Below are 17,015 nucleotides of genomic sequence, written 5' to 3' on the forward strand. Positions count from 1 at the left end.
GCTATTCATTAAGGAACTGTTATATTAAACAAGTTAAAGGGTAGAGTCTTTTGATCATGGCTATGCTCTAATTAATTAAAGTCGAGGTATCTATAAATCATACAAACACTTGCACATGAATGCATATTATATATCACATTTGTCCGTTCAAGTGTTTTTAAATATTTTTGTCAATGTGCAAAATTATGTTATACACGATCAACCAATAAAGTTGGGCAAGGAGACTCATCTACTTCTTCAGTATGCCTATTGATAGAGGTTTTGAAAAGTTAAAGATGTAATATATTATCAAGCAACCTCCTAATGAAAGAGTTTCCAATTAACTCCAAAAATCTCAAAATAGAAGATGTCGCCGATGAAAGAAATCAAGAAAGTTATCATTCTTTACTTTCCCCAATATGATTTTAATACTTTTTCTGAAGTAAACAACAATTTCAATTTTAAAATTCTATACCATTATAAGAATGTTGTTCGAAAAACACCTCTATAAAGAACATCACTTCAAAGGACACCAACTCAAAATAAAAAAAGAGAAAATACAAAACACTGAACGTCAATCTTTGCTCAATTTATAAAGGCACATTCTCAAAAGTCTTCAACTATGTATCAACAACTATAATGAATTAAAAGAAAATAACATTGGAGCATTTAAATACCTCAATCTTTTGAAAGCAATATTCAAAAAGCCAAAGAACATTGCAAGTTAAGGGAGCAACTAGGAAGTTTTCTAATGAAGAAAAATTAGAGGTAATAAAATTATTTATGATATTCTTTACATGATAAAACCATTGACTCCATACCCTTGCAATCTCATATTCTATTTGGTGAAGTATATGAATGTATTGTATGATATTCTAAGTTTACAGTTTTAGGGAAATACAAATGTTTAACATTCCATTAGTAAATTGCTCTAAGTTAAAAAAAAAAATCGAATTTCTCAAGATTATGCTAGACAAATATTTTTTTTAATATGTTTAAAAATTTATTTTCTTGTTACAAATGAGTATTGCTCATAATGAGGACACTTTCTTTTCAAGTGGAGTTTCCGTTATCTTAGAAGGAGTTTGAGAATAGTATTCAACAGTCTTTATTGTTGTTTATTTTCTTTTAAATCACAAAAAAAAAATTAGTATTACTCATAATTTTTAATTTATTTTTTGTCTATTTGTATTGTCATTGGAAACATGTATAAATGAAGATATGACATTTTTTCTTGTAGCTGATTTAAGAAGTAACAATCCAATATACATGGGGTTGAGATGGGTTACATGAGAACCAAAAAAAATTATATTCAGATGCAAAGACAAAGAATATTTGATATCTCAAGACATCCTAACAAGTATGGTGATACAAAATATGCAGTCTAGAGAACATTTTGTATCCTCAAAGACTTAATGGGCGTTTATGATGGTGCATAAAAAATATGAATTTTTTTTTTGTATAAAAATAATTTTAAAATGACCCAAAAACATGAAAAAAGAACCAAGTTCTTCTTAGAGGTGTTAGGATAAAACCTCAAAGAACACCATGAAGAGTTGAATTTCTCTTTAATAGAAACTAAATTGGTGGAAGTGGATTGGTTAGATTTGAAGTGTAGAGAGTGTTATCTAGTTAAAAAGAAACTAAACTAGATATTCTTTCACTAATGTCACATGTTCTTCTCTAATTCTTTTCATTGTTTTTCATTTTGTTCATCAACTTCAAACAAAAATTCAAAAAATTAGCATTCGGGTGTTCCAACAACATGATTAATTAACCATTGTCCATTCTAAAAGAATTCATTTATCCTTTTGTGACATTAGTGAAGGTCTTAACACTTGTTCTTCACCTCTATTTCTTATCTTTAGTTTTTGTATTGCATATTTGCCATTAATAGAAGCATTTTTCTCACAAATTTACTTACTCTTAAGCTCTCATCTTAACATTTTTTCACTTAATCTATTCTTACAGAACTTACCCGAATCAAGCAGTTTATGGGTTTTTATTACTGCTCATAATTCGCGACAAGATTTCGCAGTTTACGTATAAATTCAAAAACCAAAACCATGTAACTTATAGCAACTTATATAGAATAGAGTTAGGACTCAAATATAATGCATTTTAGAATGTTGTATTTGCATAAATTTCTCTTTCAGTTATTTTATACATGTCATTTGCCCTCATATAAAGTTTAATTTTAGTGTATTGATAGTATAAAAAATTTTACACCATCATTCAATCATATTTATACATTTAGATGACTTTTGAGTAGGGAATTTAAAAATTAGTTTATGCGTTTCTATTACATATGATCTGTTTTTATTCTACATAAGCTTTGTTTATATAATTGTTGCGTCAAACATGCAGTGGACATTGAATAGTTTTAACTTTAAGGCAAGATATATGACAAGCTTCAGTGATTTTGGAAATGCACGATAGTTCATTATCCTTGGTTAAGAAATGCATGAGGAACTGGAAAGCTTGATGCGTCTTTTTTTCTTTTACTGGCACACGATGACTTCTTTTGCTTCATGGAATAAACTATTCAATGACTTGAATAAACTATATAATCTATTCATTTGGTATTTAATACAAACGGCTTACAAGCAATCAATGACTTGAATAAACTATATAATCTATTCATTTGGTATTTAAGCGCGCATTTTTAGTTCGGAACCGACTTTTAATGAGTCTGAATCTCCTTCCAATTATGGTTTCATAAGGTGGCCAAATCTAACCGAAAATGAACATGTTTAATTTTCTCAAGCCAGGCCATATCATCATTGTTATTATTGGAAGCAGACGGAAAAAACATGAATTGCAGCAACGGCCAATTGAAATTGCTATTATAACACATCAATATATGAGATTACAACCGTTGCTCCAATGAAGATAACATGAAATAGCACTAATTATAACCCACTTGATGAAATATAAAGGTTCCATATCATTTCGACAAACAATAGGGTTGACAAATTTGTTTTGGCAGCTTCACACAGCTACAACACGACACACAAAATTATCCCACACCATAGATATTGAACAGTTCTGATAATGAGTCCATGTGTACCAAGATCTTCCGGTATACATGGTTTATCACTTTTTCTGAATGATCTCTTCAATAAGGTCTGCAGCTTCCTGAACAGTAGTGATGCTCTGTGCACTATCCTCTTCAACGCTAATACCGAATTCCTCCTCAAGACCCATCACAATCTCAACCTAAAAGGCATGATATCATCAATTAAGTCAAGTTTCAAGACCCATGGTTCTTAATTTATGAACAAAGTGGTGAATGTAATGTAAGAAATGAGCATTAAACAATAGCATGTTAAGGATTACTTGATTACCGTGTCAAGAGAATCAGCTCCTAGAGCTGAAAATTTTGACTCCCCAGTAACTGGAGAACTATCAGGTAGAGCAAGCTGCTTCTTTACTATTGCGCACACCTTGTCTACTGTCTCTTGTTTAGCCTGGTTATGGCGTTCAATAGCAGTATACTCAATGAAAAAATAAATAAAAGGAAAACAAAAATTCTTGGATAACGAACTATCATAGGCAAGTGACATAGTGTCAGACTAAATCTTCATCTGATAAACAAAGTAGAGACTTCAGATAACATGTTCCCAGAACCCATTATATTATTTAGTTCACATATTCTAAGAAAACGGTTACGGCTATTGGCTAGTTTACTCACGTTTCTTCAGTCCAAACCATATCTTATGTGCTCAGTATTTAATTCAATGAAAAAACAATCCCTAGTTTAATAGAAAAGCATAGTTGATATTTGTGATCACAGGTTATAAACCGTGTATCATTTTATTTTTCCAATCACAACTTCTATCAATTTAATTAGCTCCAAACAGATAATATAACTTGTTAAAGGTGCAACCCAGTGACAAAGTCCTTTTTAAAGTTTCAAGCAGTCTAACATATGGTGATTTGATGTTCATGCAAATGATGGTTAATCTCTGAAAAATAAACGCTGAAACACTTCACTAGCTACATACCGCACAGGAAACTGTGAGGCGAATTGAGCGTGGCCGCAAGCTAAAAGAAACATTCCTCCGCCCAAAGCTGGAAGTTAAAACCGAACTTGAGCTGGAAATTAAACTACATGCCTGTTCAACAAATTTATTCAGATAGTCAATTTTAAAAGAAATGACACCAAAATAAGCTAAAATAAATACATTCCTAAGAAAACTGCTTCAGTTTAATTTAGTGGGGAAATTATAAGCTATTACTGAGCGATCTAAGTGCATGCCAAAATTTTCAGCTTTACATCAACTCTATATTCATTTCGTACATTTCCATTTCTCAATCCTAGGAAGCTCAGGGAGTTCAATCAAAGCCTATGTGGTCCCGCGTTAGAGAGGCAGACGCTAACGCAGGGTTTCACATGTAGCAACACTACTAGTATAAACCTCAATCACGTCACGTTCTACAAGTATGCTACTGAATTGCACAACTACGAACTACCAAAAGATAATAGATAAATGATATTATAAATCTCATAAATTTTTGACAAATCAATTAGTAAAAAACTAAATCAAAGGAAAACAGCACAGAACTGAATCACAGCCATAAGAATAAGCACTAGAGAAAGAAAACAGCAGCAAAATCAGTAACAGATTCTCACTACACAAGGAATAAAGTTAAGTTCGTGGTAGTAGTTACGACTGATTAAAGAGGAGAGATCGATTGGAAATGAAAATGAAAACGATACCGGTATTTGATTCAGCTGAGAGCGGAGAGGGCGCATAGAGATGGAGTTTCCGGTAAGTGCATTTGCCGCCATCGTGATACTGCGTGCGTTGAAGCGAAAGAGCGCAGAAGAAAAAGAAAATGAATAGAGAGAGGAGAGAAGGTGGCGGAGAATGCGAAGAGTGTGAGCGAGAGAAGAACGCTGAGAATAAGTAGGTGCGTGAAATTGGACCCGTCATTCCTGAGTGTACGAAAGAGTCCTCTTTTTTTTTTTTTTTTTGGTCATGGGAAAGAGTCCTCTCGTCCGAGTCGGAGCTAACTTCATTTTTCTTTTTTTCTTTTTTTGAGAACCAACTTTATTTGGGAAAACTTCAACAATACACAAGCCCAATTGATATGGGCCTAGGTCCATTTTAAACTCAAAGTCATGGTAGAGTTGATTCTTCTCTGACCAAAACCGAGAAGAGAAAGCGTTGATTCCTGCTCCAGTGATGTCGTGGATCGGGGTTAGTGAACAGTGATTCTGCTTTTTCCATCTTCTGCGAGAGAGAGAGAGAGAGAGAGAGAGTGAAAATGGTGAGGGAAGTTGCAGAGAGTTGCGTTGATAGCTTGTTGACGGAGATGGTTGCGAGCTATTGCAACCGATTCTACGCGAACAAACCTGAGCTCGCCGCCCGCAGAATCGAGGCCATTGGATACCAGGTCGGTCATCAACTCTCCGAAAGGTAAACCCTAATTTCCACCATTGCGTCGTTTCAGCTTCTGGATGTAGATCTGTTGCCAAATTCATTAACACTAGTTGGACCGATCTAGAAAGTTAACTTGCAAATTAAGATGCACCACAATAAATTAAGCCTTTTAACTATGATTCATGATTCTGCTTCTCTTTATAGTTTTACTTAATGACTATTTATAATGGTTTGATCATGAAATTTTGATGAATTGGAGGAAAGTGTTGGTGTGTTTAAACATACTCTGGTGACTGGTCAGGTACACCATGGAGCGACCGCGATTCAGTGATCATCTGGAAGCCATAAAGTTCATCTGCAAGGATTTTTGGACTGAGCTCTTTAAGAAGCAAATAGACAACTTGAAAACAAACCATAGAGTGAGTTCAGATTGGAGCTGTATTCATTTGGTGGTGTGTTTGTTATATGGTTTTAGATTGGAATGGATGGTCATGGTATTCGTTTGCTACTTGCTGCAGGGTACCTTTGTATTGCAAGATAATAAGTTCCCCTGGCTTGAGCGGATATCGATTGATCCATCAACTGATAAAGTTAATTCAGCCGAGGACGATTCTTTGACTACAGCTGAAAACAAGGCGGCAAGCACAATAAGCATGCATCTTTATTACCCATGTGGCATCATTAGAGGAGCTCTTTCAAATTTGGGAATTACTTGTGCAGTTACTGCAGATATATCAAATCTTCCAGCATGTGAGTACTTCTCTTTAGTTTGCATTTGTTAGTGAAGAGATTGTAAGGAATAGTTTGCATTCACTATGAATGTTTTCTTCTGAGTACAGATTATAATATAACCTTATATAAGTTGAGTGATGATTATCTCTTTTTGGGTGTGAGAGTTATTGTGTGAAATTATCGGAACTGTTTGAAAAAGGTTTGAAAAGGGTCCAGTCTATTTGATATCTAATGGCTAATGGTGAGAAGTTTATAGGGTATTTTCACTCTATAGACTATAAGTATCATTTTTACATGTTGATTGTGTACCATGCGACCAGCCGTATGCCATCACAGACAGGCTGCTGTATTTGCCTTTGCACCAAGGAATACCATCCAGCTGTAGGCAAAAACAGTTCTGGAATTTTCAAAAATGTTATAGTTTCTTAATGTCCTGCTTGATGATGATTGTATGACTTAGCTTTCAAATTTCATGACTTCCAAATCTTTCCCATGTGGAATAAATCCAGCAACCCTTGCAATAATTGATTGTTCCAAGTTAGGAAGTTTTATTTTGTAGCCTTGTTAGTAGAAAATTCTCACACACATTGAATACCGAAATCAAAATTGAGGTTTAATTTGAATATTCCCTTTTTGTTTATACTTGTTAACAGAGTTGGTTATTTGTTCTTACTATCCATTATAGTATTATACCCTGAGAATGAGATAACTGTTGTAGGGTCAAGACTCAAGATATTAACAATTTAACTTGATAGAGATATTGACATTATTGGCTTAATTTGTTTATAATTTTATATCTGGAATACTTGATGCTGTTAATTTCATTAATATTGACGAATGGTTTGCTATATTTTGTTATGACAAACTATTGTCTTTGTACACAATGTGAAATGGCGAAGTAATATGCAATGTTTGTGTCTGAAACATTTTCCTTGTTTATAACCACTCCTTTTGTACATAATCGTGCAGGCTCATTTGTGGTACGTGTAAAAGCGTGATGAGTTCACAGTTATGTCAATGATGGAAGTGAGAACAATGTTACCATGTCTGCAAGTTCTTTTGCATAATTTGCTGACTGGGAATTGTTACTTTGCCATCTTTACGCTATCAAATGTTATTGAATTTGTTGTATAGAAAGGGCTCCTGAGGAACTTGTTGGTTCGGATGCAAATTGTATGGAGATTACGATAGTATAATTTTATTGTACCGATCACCATTTGGTAGAGGGTGATTTCTTTAATGACGATCTTAAACTAATCCATTGCTTACAAGGAACTTTCAATATTCCATACAATCTTTTTTGAGGTTCTGACCCTCCTCCTCCTCCGCCCCCCACACCCAAAAAAAAACACAAAATACGGGTCGGGTTGAATCGAAAAACAAACAATAAACATTCTTCATCTCGTGCCCACCCCCATCCCTAAGAATTGGGCATGGGTTAACTCGTCATCTATTCCCCTTTTTTTTTTTCTCCTTACCATTCGTTTGTCCAATTATACATGTAGCGTATGTAAGATCCCAAATTTTGCATCATACAGTTAGCTTGATGATCTGAATGATTAGTTTATTAAATGAATTATTTACCTGCCAAAATGTCGGTTTAATTTTACATTATAAAAATGTTACATAATCAACAAATATTATCATTTTAAAAACAGCACTTGATCAATAATAGTTTCTATTTATAATTACAGGAGTTTGCATCCAAAAGATACATAGTTTGTATTTATATTTATTATTGTACACATAAATTAATATAATTTGTATTTATATTTATCAAAATTTGTATACATGAATTAATAAAATTTATTTGTTGAAGATAATTTGATAATTGTACTAATTAAATGTTAATAAAAAATATTAAAAAATATTGGCCCTCCAGAGTTTCTGTTTAGACTAATTGTACGAAATTGTTTTTATTAACTCTTTTTATTTTATAGTTCTTTTTCTTTTATTTAACATTATTATTAGTAAAAAAGAATTAACGTTATCTAATTCTTCTAAATAAATAATTATTTTGAACAAATTAAGATATTAAAATGAACGAATGTTTTGGATTCGGAGATGATCATTTATCACAATTCACAACCGGATAAATAATGGTGCATTTTATGTGGTTATGAATTTTTTGCAATATTTAAAAAATGTAGTAAAAATTAAGATTACACATTTTATTATTTAATAATACTCTTTAATTTGAAAAAAAAAAAGTGTGGTTAAATTAAAAAGTGTTGTAAAATAATTAAAAAATGTATTTTAATTTTAGTTACATCTTTTTAAGTGTTATAAAAGATTTTGTGTTTATTTTTAAGGGATGAAATTTTTCAATTAGTTGTAATTTGTAGGCGGTAATATTAGAAAAAAAAACAACAAAAATTTGTCTTATTTAATATTTATTATTAAGACTAAATAAGATAAGTTCTAACTGTTTTTGGTTAATTTATTTTGATTATCAAATATTTTCGTTTGTCGAAATAGCACTTGTAAAGAAATCTAACAATAAAAAATTTAAATTCTCTAAGAAATTGGTAAAATAATAAAGTAGATGATTAATTACTATTAAATTTATAATTTTTATCATATCTGAGTCTGATTATTTTAATTTAAAAATAATTATTTTTTATTTTATCATTTTATTAATTCTTTTATTTTAAAAAAATTAATTCAATGATAAAATTGCTTTTTTAAGAGATACAAGGACAGAAATAAAAATTTGTGAATATTTTACCTTTTATCTCTCTCTCTCTCTCTATATATATTAATATCAGAATTTTTTGCCGAATATGGCAGAATACGATTTGAATTGAATATTTTATAGTGAAATTATGCCTTAAAAAATGTGTTTCGTCCGAGCATATGCCTTAAATAGAGCAGAAGATGCTGCGGCTAACAATTTTTTGAGAGAAAAAACCCTAAATGGATAAGAGAGATCTGTGTCTTAAGTCTTAACCACTTGTCCTTTTCTGGTCAATACAGAGATTGAGTACAAGGATCCAACTCATGCTGACTACACCATCTAGTCAGTTACTCTCACCTACCCCCTCCTTTTTGTTTATTCACTTTGCTGACCTACCACTTCAACAGTAAAATTCTCAATATTTTCATTTCCTACGTCCAATTTCTCTAATTTTTCTTTTAAGGTAAGTTTTTAATATTTTTAAATTATTTATTTTTATTTTAATTATTTTTAATAAATTAAGTATCAAAATTTACTAAAAATATATTCATAATAAGAACAATTTGCTGTTTCATTTACATTTACATTTTTGGCTGCATGCCTTTACTCTTGCATCCTCTGTGCTCCAACCTGCTTAGCATTATATATCATGCAAACAGTGGTGGAATTTAAAAGAAAATTTTGGGACCACATAAAAAATAATTGTCAAAATATTTTTGATATGGACTCATTTAAGATAAGTTTGTCTAATCTCATTTCTCTGGTTTGGGTGATATTGTCAAATTTAAAACCGTTTTTCAGGGTTTCGTTCTAAAAAATTAAGGTAACTTTTTGAACTTTTGAAGGTTGCATCTCATTTTTTTCGTAATTCATTAAAATAGAAGAATTATCTACAGGTGTTGATATTGTAAAAATTATATGTTTTTCTTAAATTTTAGTCTTCCTCTTAAAAATACATCAATTCTTTGATTTTTCATTATTATTTTATATAAAAATTTGAATATATATTTTATAGAATATTTAAAGAAGAAGTTAGAAAGACAAATATTAAAATTTATAATATTTATTGAATTTTTTTATCAATTTATATAAATACAATAATATTATTACTTATTGAATATTTTATTATTTTTTATTATATAAAAATTAAATTAAATAAATAATAAAATATAAAATAATATTAAATTAAATAAATAAATAATATCTAATTTTGTATATTTAAATTTAAAGATAGAAATAGTGTTATTTATTAAATTTATTGAGTACTTTAAGTCATAATAAAATATTTAAACCAATTGAATTATTTTTTATCTTTTGAAAAAGTATTACTAATTTTTTTATAAAAAATTTGGAAGACCATAACCATCGCTTGTCTGAACTAAGCTCCGCCACCGAGATTGCAAATATTTCTTTGTCATCTTATCCAAGTTGTTTGAATTGAACCTCCCTCAGGTAATGATGTCCAAATTCCATTTTGTCATCCTCATCCTTTGCTTGTGGTTGTTTACCCTCTTCACCTCTTGGATGGAACTTCACGACTGTGACAATTAGTTTCTATTTAAATTTTGTATAATTAACTCTTAATTATAAAATAACTATTGTTTTTTAATATTTAAAATTTAAAGTTTAGAATTTAAAATAAAAATCATTTTTAAAAAATTAATTAATCTTGAATAGTCAAGTTCGTTTTTATCTTATTAACCTTTTTATCTGTAGTTTAAAAATATGTGACTGAAAAAAAAAAAGTGAAAATTTTTTAACAAAAAACATCAGATGTAGCGGATGTCATACACAAATTGATCATGAACTATAAAAAGTGGTATGATATTGATAACGTTTATTGTTGATGATAATATTAGAATAGAAAAGTATAAATAGACAATAAAAATATTAAATAATGTGAATAATAGATATATCGAATGTTCATTTTATTAGGTGTATGGATGATTATTTTAATATTAAAATATAAATGATTAATTTAAAAGTATAGTGTATTTTTATTTGATTGGTGGTTATTCATATTATTCAATATAATTATTATTTACCTAACACTCCTATGCTAGAATAACAACCTTAGATTTGTCTTTATTTTATTATTATTTTTTTTTTATCTTAATGTGTTGAATTCTTTTGTGTAAAAAAAAAAAAATCTTAACTACAAGAATTCTTTCGGCAATAAAACTGTGTACTGTGTGTTATTAGTACATCAACTTAATTTGAATAAAAACAAAAGTTTGATCCTCAGATTTTTTAAGAAATAATTACAAAATTTGTTAATAAAACTGAATTTTGTGATGATTAGTACACATACTTGCCATCGTTAGAGTCACCAAATGTCCTATGTGGCATAAATAATAAAAAAATGATATTGGATCAACATAACTCTTTCCATTTCAATTTGATTGGATGGTAGAAAAGGACTTGTACCAACTACAACTTCACCTCCCTCCCTCTGATTCTATATATATACACACTTTTATGCAACATTTGACTTCAGTTCTCTTCATTCTTTATTTTTTGTTGAAGGGGTGTTTGTGCAGTTCCTTCAGAAAATGGGTAGTAACGAAGTTTCAGCAGAGGCACTTATGATTTGTGCCCCAATCAGAAGCCAATGTGTTGAGCAAATTTTGAAGGAAATGCATGAAGCAAAGGCACAAGGTGCTGATGTTGTTGAGGTTAGCCTTGACCATATCACCAACTTCCACCCTCACAATGACCTTCAAACCATCCTCACCAATAAGCTTCTCCCTATCCTCTTTTCTTATAGGTAATTACATCTCATTTTCATAGATTGTATCAAGATTGAGTTATGGATATCAAAAATGCTATTCTTACACTAAAATCAGTTACCAATATATTTGCGCATATATAAATATATGTATGGTTTAATTTATTTTGAATGTGTATTTTATACTTGTGACTAACTTTAGTAGCTGATCTTAGTATTCACGTAATATAGTGATATAGACATATATAAAAAAGAGGAGTGCTAGAGGACGGTAAATTTTGTGATTTGTAGTCATTAATTAGTTATTATTGGTGTTTTTAACGGTGTGAGATTTTATCCAATATTGTCGAATTACTCACTTTTTTTTTGCTGGTTAAGTGATGGCTATATTTTAATAAAAGTGTTAGTTCCTAGACTTTTTCTATTAAAAAAAAGGAGAGAAATACAAATTCTCATTGTCTCTTTATTTTTTGTCTTTACACAATTATGAAATAGTGCCTCCTATATGCACAGAAATAGTTGTGCCTTATATTTTAATGATTGCAAGACCTAATTTATTTTTTAATTATTTTTCTAATATTTAAAATGAGTCTAATTTTTTATGTATTGTAAAAGGTTTTATGGTGTCATTCAATCAGATTTATATGTATATTATTTTTTAAGTAATGAATTTAAAAATTAGTTATTTTTACTAACGTGACAATACTTGTCTGTATAAAACTGTTTTATAGCATAGTGCATGAAAATTAAATGACGTAAAAATTTAATATATATGTTATTTTTTGAAAACATTGATAAGATATAAATTCAAAATTTTCTGTTCTATACATTTGTTACTCCATGATGGTTAATACTGTGCTTGATGTGTTATTGAAGGCCAAAATGGGAGGGTGGTTTATACGAAGGAGATGAGAATATTCGGTTGGAAGCATTACAACTTGCTATGGAATTGGGAGCTGATTTCATAGACATTGAGCTTAAGGTGTGTTTGGTTTCTTGGAGAAAAACATATTATGGTTGGTCCAATTTGTCTTCATTTATGTCTTAATGTTTTCTCAGGCAGCTTCTTCTTGTCTTAAGAGCATGATGGAATATAAGAAAAACCATAGCAATCATGGAAAAATAATTGTTTCATCCTATGTGGATGGAGTGACCCCTCCAAAATCAGAACTCCTTAAGCTTGTTACACTTATGAAAGCAACTGGAGCAGATATCATCAAGCTTGTCACAAATGCACAAGACATTACAGAAATTGAAAGAATATTTAGTATACTTCCCTATTCTCAGGCATGTGATTTTCATATTAGTTTTAATTCACATGGATGTAAGAATTTTCATAGTAATTGTTTCTTCTTTGTGGTAACAATTTTGTAGGTACCATTAATTGCTTATTCTGTTGGAGACAGAGGGTTAATAAGCCAGGTTCTGTGTCCGAAATTCGGAGGGTTCTTTGTCTATGGATCTTTGGATGGAAATCCAATCCCTGGTATGCCTTCTTTGGAAACTCTCCGGGAAGCATATAGATTGGAACATGTAAATGAGGATACCAAAGTTTTTGGCCTAATTTCAAAACCAGTTGGCCACAGCAAAGGCCCTTTGCTGCATAATCCTACTTTCAGACATGCAAATTTTAATGGAATGTATGTCCCCATGTTTGTTGATGATCTTAAAGAATTCTTTAGCACTTACACAAGCCCCGATTTTGCGGGTTATAGGTATGCCATATTTATATATATGTTTGGTATTCCTTTTTCTTATTTTGTGATTTCTGACCTGCTTCTTTCTTCTGTTCTTCAGTGTTGGCTTTCCCTACAAGGAGAAAGTTCTAACCTTTTGTGATGAAGTCCATCCTCTTGCTCAGGTTTGCATGTCCTTTTGTGATGAAGTCCATCTTCTATGAAATGATCTGATCGTATTTGTTAGATACATAGTCATTCGTATACCTCTTCCTATCAGCTTAAATTTTTGTGATTTCGTGAAAATATTAAGTGATAAAATCATCTCGCTTCGTGCTTCACCAGTCTATAGGAGCTGTTAATACTATTGTAAGAAGACCAATTGATGGAAAGCTAGTTGGCTACAATACAGATTGTGAGGGTGCAATCACTGCTATTGAGGATGCTCTCATAGGTTATACTCCTCAAATGATATGTTTATAACTGCTTTGAACTTGTCAAATGTTTTTGTATGATCCTTAAAAGTGAAATCTGTTAAACGTATGCGCATTTTGCGCTTTAGTTGTCAATGTCATTGTTCTTTGATCAGATTATAGTAGGTGTAATTTTATCTGATATGATATAATGATATTGATATATATCTATGAACCAATTCTAGAGCATGGTTGCAATGATGGTGGAGCATGCTTAAGTTCACCTCTTGCTGGAAGATTGTTCGTGCTAGTTGGTGCCGGTGGTGCTGGAAGAGCACTGGGATTTGGTGCTAAGAGTAGAGGAGCTCGCGTAGTCATTTTCGACATTGATTTTGGTATTAAAAGCATGTTATTATGCCTTTCACAAATTGAACTGTTATTTGAACTTCTTTAAGGATATTGTTTCCTAAGTCTCATTTTGTTGAATCAGACAGAGCAAAATCTCTTGCAAGTGCTGTATTTGGTGAAGCTCTGCATTACAAAGACTTGGCCAATTTTCAGCCAGAGAAAGGAGCAATTCTTGCAAATGCAACACCAATAGGAATGCATCCTAATATTGCAGACATAATTTCAGTATCAGAGGTTCTACATTCTTACTTTAAATTCTTTTAGATAATGAAATGATGTTTAATGAGAGTCTAGTTTAGAAAATATAATTACACTGAACTAACTAAATGCCTTCTCCAGTCCCTCAATATTTGTCCGAAGGACAAAGCGATCCTCCACATTTGTAAATCTCTAACCGGTCCTCAATCATTCAAGTAACTGGTCTAAAGGCTCCCCGACACATCAGCATGTCACTTTTTACAAGGGCCGCTTAGACAAATTACTTGAATGGTTGAGGACAATTTTCGAATTGTGGAGAGTCGTTTTTTCCTTTGGACAAATGGTCAGATATGGCAAAGGTTATTTACTCCTCAACTAAAACTATAAATCAAAGGGTTGGTGGTGTTGTTTGCTGAGTTTGGTTTATTAATTGATATGTTTTTAAAAGGAAACTTTGGAAGATTATGAGTTGGTGTTTGATGCTGTGTATACACCAAGAAAAACAAGACTATTGAAAGCAGCAGAAGCAGTTGGAGCAATAACAGTGAGTGGGGTAGAAATGTTCCTACGCCAGGCTAGAGGGCAATTCAATCTCTTCACGGGTCTTCAAGGTACAATTCTCAATTGCAACATGTGATTCTTAGTATTCTATGTTATATAGTTTATGATGTGTATCTCATTGCTGCTTTTTGTTTTATTTGTGCAGCACCTGATCAATTTATGCGGGAAATTGTTCTATCCAAGTTTTGATTGGGGTGCAGCTATCAAGAAATTCAAACAAAATTAAAAGTCCATCATCAAATTAGATCACAATTTACCCTTCTACATTCTAAATAATGACGGCTACTTCCTCAGTTCTAGTTGTAAAGATATGAAAAGTGAAAACCATCTCCACCTCATTCTACTATTTCTACATAAATACTAAGACTTGCTTTTAAATTATTAATAAAAAAATAAAGCCTGGTACATATTCTTTGTGGGCAATACTCACATATAGAGTAAATATATACATAAAGTATAGTGCTGAGTTAATACTAGTCCCTGAATTTGTATACAAACCTTTTTAGTCTTTAATATTTCAATTGTTTTTATTTAGTCTTTAAACTTTGTAAACGTAACTCACATTGGTCCTTGAAATCATTTTCGGAACACAAACACTAATAGGACACAGATATAGGCAGTCAGATGTCATACTAGAACTTGTAAAACGATGTCATTTTGGTTTTGACGTTCAAATAGTTGAAAAATAATGTTGTATCACTTATTTTGGGAGGAAAAGTTTCAATAAACATCACTTATGATGTTGTTTTGGGCTATTTGAGTGCCAAAATAAAAATGATGTCGTTTCACAGAATACAGCGTGATATCCGATTGTCTATGCTAGTGTTCTGTTAACGTCTACGTTAAAAATTGTTTTAGGAACTAATATGAGTCACACTAGCAATGTTTGAGGATTGAACAGAGAAAATTGATACTTCAGAGATTAAATTGAGATTCGCTTGTAAATTTAGGGATTAAATTGAATATTATTTGGTATAATATATTTGATAGTGAAATTATTTTTTATTTAAAAAAGTGGCGGGTTACACAATTCATCATACATTATTATTCTTCTTCTGTATGTTCCACACAATTTCATTATGTACCAGAGTAGCCACAGTTATTTGTTACATTCAAGTAGCACTAGTGCGTTGCCCACGTTGGAAATAAATATGAGAACCATGGTTTTTTTAATTTTTAGTATACTTATTACGTTATCGTCTTCCAGGCTCCAGCTGCTTTTGCTTTAGCTAAACCGGGTTGGTGAGAAATGGCTGAGAACATCTTAGGTGCGTTTGAAAAAAAAGGCATGATTCTTGGTCCAGTAAAATAATTTCAATAATAAAGCTCATGGGCCTGGCCCATGTAAGGGATCTTCTTTAATCCATATGATTTATAGCTATGGGACTGCAGCCGAGGCTTGGTGCTAGTGGTAGTATCTTCTGTCTCGTAAGTAGCTGTACTTAGGTTCAAGTTCCATGAGAAGAAAAATGAACCCTTAAATGAACTCATGTATTGTGTGTGAGTGTGTTGTGTGGGTGTGTAATACATGAGTAATGCTTAAGATTAGAGGTTGTTTAATCCATCTGACCAAAAAAAAAATAGCTATGGGAACTAAACTCGTCGGGTTTTTGCTTTTTATTATTGTTATTTGGTTATTTGGGTATTTGATTGTAATAATAATAATAAACTAAAATTAGTTGTTGCATTTGAATATACGAAGTAGGTCGAAAGAAACGTGTCATATACAAAAGTATTTTTTGGTAGGGGTGTACATGGATTGGGTGAAATTGGGTTTGATGTGACCCAGATGCGGCCCGAAATATATACCGGGCCTATTTATTAGACCCAAATTCGGTTCTAGACCCGATGAAATCTATACACTTTCGGGCCACGAATATACTGGGTGAAAACCAGGCCATTAACATTACATTACCTTGATACCTTCTTATAAGCTAGCATGTAGAAATATCCAAATTTCCAAGACTCCAACTATTATTTGACATGGTAAAATTCACTTAGAAAAACAAGAACCGACTCTTCTCTAAAATTAAAGCATAATCATAATCAATACTAATATTGTATAATAACACCAAATATTTAAATCAATATAAATAACACAACATTATGCATTAGTCTAAAATCATATGCATTTTAAACATAAAACATTAACTTATAGTCGTATAATAACTAATAACACAAAATATTAAGATTTACAACATTTAAATTCCACATAAGAATAGCCATCGTCCATCACTAATAACACAAAATATT

At 31.3% G+C, this 17,015-nt stretch overlaps 3 protein-coding genes across 4 annotated transcripts; 2 read left to right on the forward strand and 1 right to left on the reverse strand.

Moving 5' to 3' along the window:
* Nucleotides 1-2,797: 2,797 nt before the first annotated feature.
* On the reverse strand, nucleotides 2,798-4,882 carry LOC130935539 (acyl carrier protein 1, chloroplastic). The gene is made up of 4 exons (XM_057865326.1): nucleotides 4,703-4,882; nucleotides 3,987-4,097; nucleotides 3,327-3,449; nucleotides 2,798-3,198 (listed from the first exon to the last, which is right to left on the reverse strand). Exons 1-4 carry the CDS (start codon nucleotides 4,772-4,774, stop codon nucleotides 3,076-3,078), a joined length of 429 nt encoding a protein of 142 aa, XP_057721309.1. The 5' UTR covers nucleotides 4,775-4,882; the 3' UTR covers nucleotides 2,798-3,075.
* Nucleotides 4,883-5,126: 244 nt separating this feature from the next.
* LOC130935538 (uncharacterized) lies at nucleotides 5,127-7,376 on the forward strand. Its single transcript, XM_057865325.1, has 4 exons — nucleotides 5,127-5,405; nucleotides 5,671-5,788; nucleotides 5,888-6,119; nucleotides 7,071-7,376. The coding sequence occupies exons 1-4, from the start codon at nucleotides 5,254-5,256 to the stop codon at nucleotides 7,097-7,099; spliced, it is 531 nt and encodes a 176-aa protein (XP_057721308.1). The 5' UTR covers nucleotides 5,127-5,253; the 3' UTR covers nucleotides 7,100-7,376.
* Nucleotides 7,377-11,264: 3,888 nt separating this feature from the next.
* LOC130936356 (bifunctional 3-dehydroquinate dehydratase/shikimate dehydrogenase, chloroplastic-like) lies at nucleotides 11,265-15,296 on the forward strand. 2 transcript variants are annotated; one of them, XR_009068098.1, is made up of 10 exons: nucleotides 11,265-11,545; nucleotides 12,383-12,488; nucleotides 12,566-12,793; nucleotides 12,881-13,221; nucleotides 13,304-13,367; nucleotides 13,528-13,636; nucleotides 13,841-13,990; nucleotides 14,090-14,237; nucleotides 14,650-14,812; nucleotides 14,908-15,296. XR_009068098.1 is itself a non-coding variant. In XM_057866420.1 (10 exons), the coding sequence occupies exons 1-10, from the start codon at nucleotides 11,331-11,333 to the stop codon at nucleotides 14,949-14,951; spliced, it is 1,572 nt and encodes a 523-aa protein (XP_057722403.1). In that variant the 5' UTR covers nucleotides 11,266-11,330; the 3' UTR covers nucleotides 14,952-15,296. The 2 variants fall into 2 exon arrangements, 1 of the variants encoding a protein (XP_057722403.1); XM_057866420.1 differs by having other exon boundaries at nucleotides 11,266-11,545; nucleotides 14,086-14,237.
* The last annotated feature ends 1,719 nt before the right edge of the window (nucleotides 15,297-17,015 follow it).

This window comes from Arachis stenosperma, chromosome 6 (genome assembly GCF_014773155.1).
Source record: "Arachis stenosperma cultivar V10309 chromosome 6, arast.V10309.gnm1.PFL2, whole genome shotgun sequence".
In the NCBI taxonomy this organism is placed as follows: Eukaryota; Viridiplantae; Streptophyta; class Magnoliopsida; order Fabales; family Fabaceae; genus Arachis; species Arachis stenosperma.

Excerpts from the sequence above, each read along its gene's own strand:
- LOC130935539 (XM_057865326.1), bottom strand. The coding sequence starts at position 4,774 with ATGGCGGCAAATGCACTTACCGGAAACTCCATCTCTATGCGCCCTCTC. Across the intron at positions 3,450-3,986 it reads GCCTCACAGTTTCCTGTGCG|GCTAAACAAGAGACAGTAGA; the intron begins GTATGTAGCTAG and ends CGCCATAACCAG. Across the intron at positions 3,199-3,326 it reads GAGCTGATTCTCTTGACACG|GTTGAGATTGTGATGGGTCT; the intron begins GTAATCAAGTAA and ends CATGCCTTTTAG.
- LOC130935538 (XM_057865325.1), top strand. The coding sequence starts at position 5,254 with ATGGTGAGGGAAGTTGCAGAGAGTTGCGTTGATAGCTTGTTGACGGAG. Across the intron at positions 5,406-5,670 it reads GGTCATCAACTCTCCGAAAG|GTACACCATGGAGCGACCGC; the intron begins GTAAACCCTAAT and ends GTGACTGGTCAG. Across the intron at positions 5,789-5,887 it reads ACTTGAAAACAAACCATAGA|GGTACCTTTGTATTGCAAGA; the intron begins GTGAGTTCAGAT and ends TACTTGCTGCAG.
- LOC130936356 (XM_057866420.1), top strand. The coding sequence starts at position 11,331 with ATGGGTAGTAACGAAGTTTCAGCAGAGGCACTTATGATTTGTGCCCCA. Across the intron at positions 12,489-12,565 it reads TCATAGACATTGAGCTTAAG|GCAGCTTCTTCTTGTCTTAA; the intron begins GTGTGTTTGGTT and ends ATGTTTTCTCAG. Across the intron at positions 13,991-14,085 it reads CATTTTCGACATTGATTTTG|ACAGAGCAAAATCTCTTGCA; the intron begins GTATTAAAAGCA and ends TTGTTGAATCAG.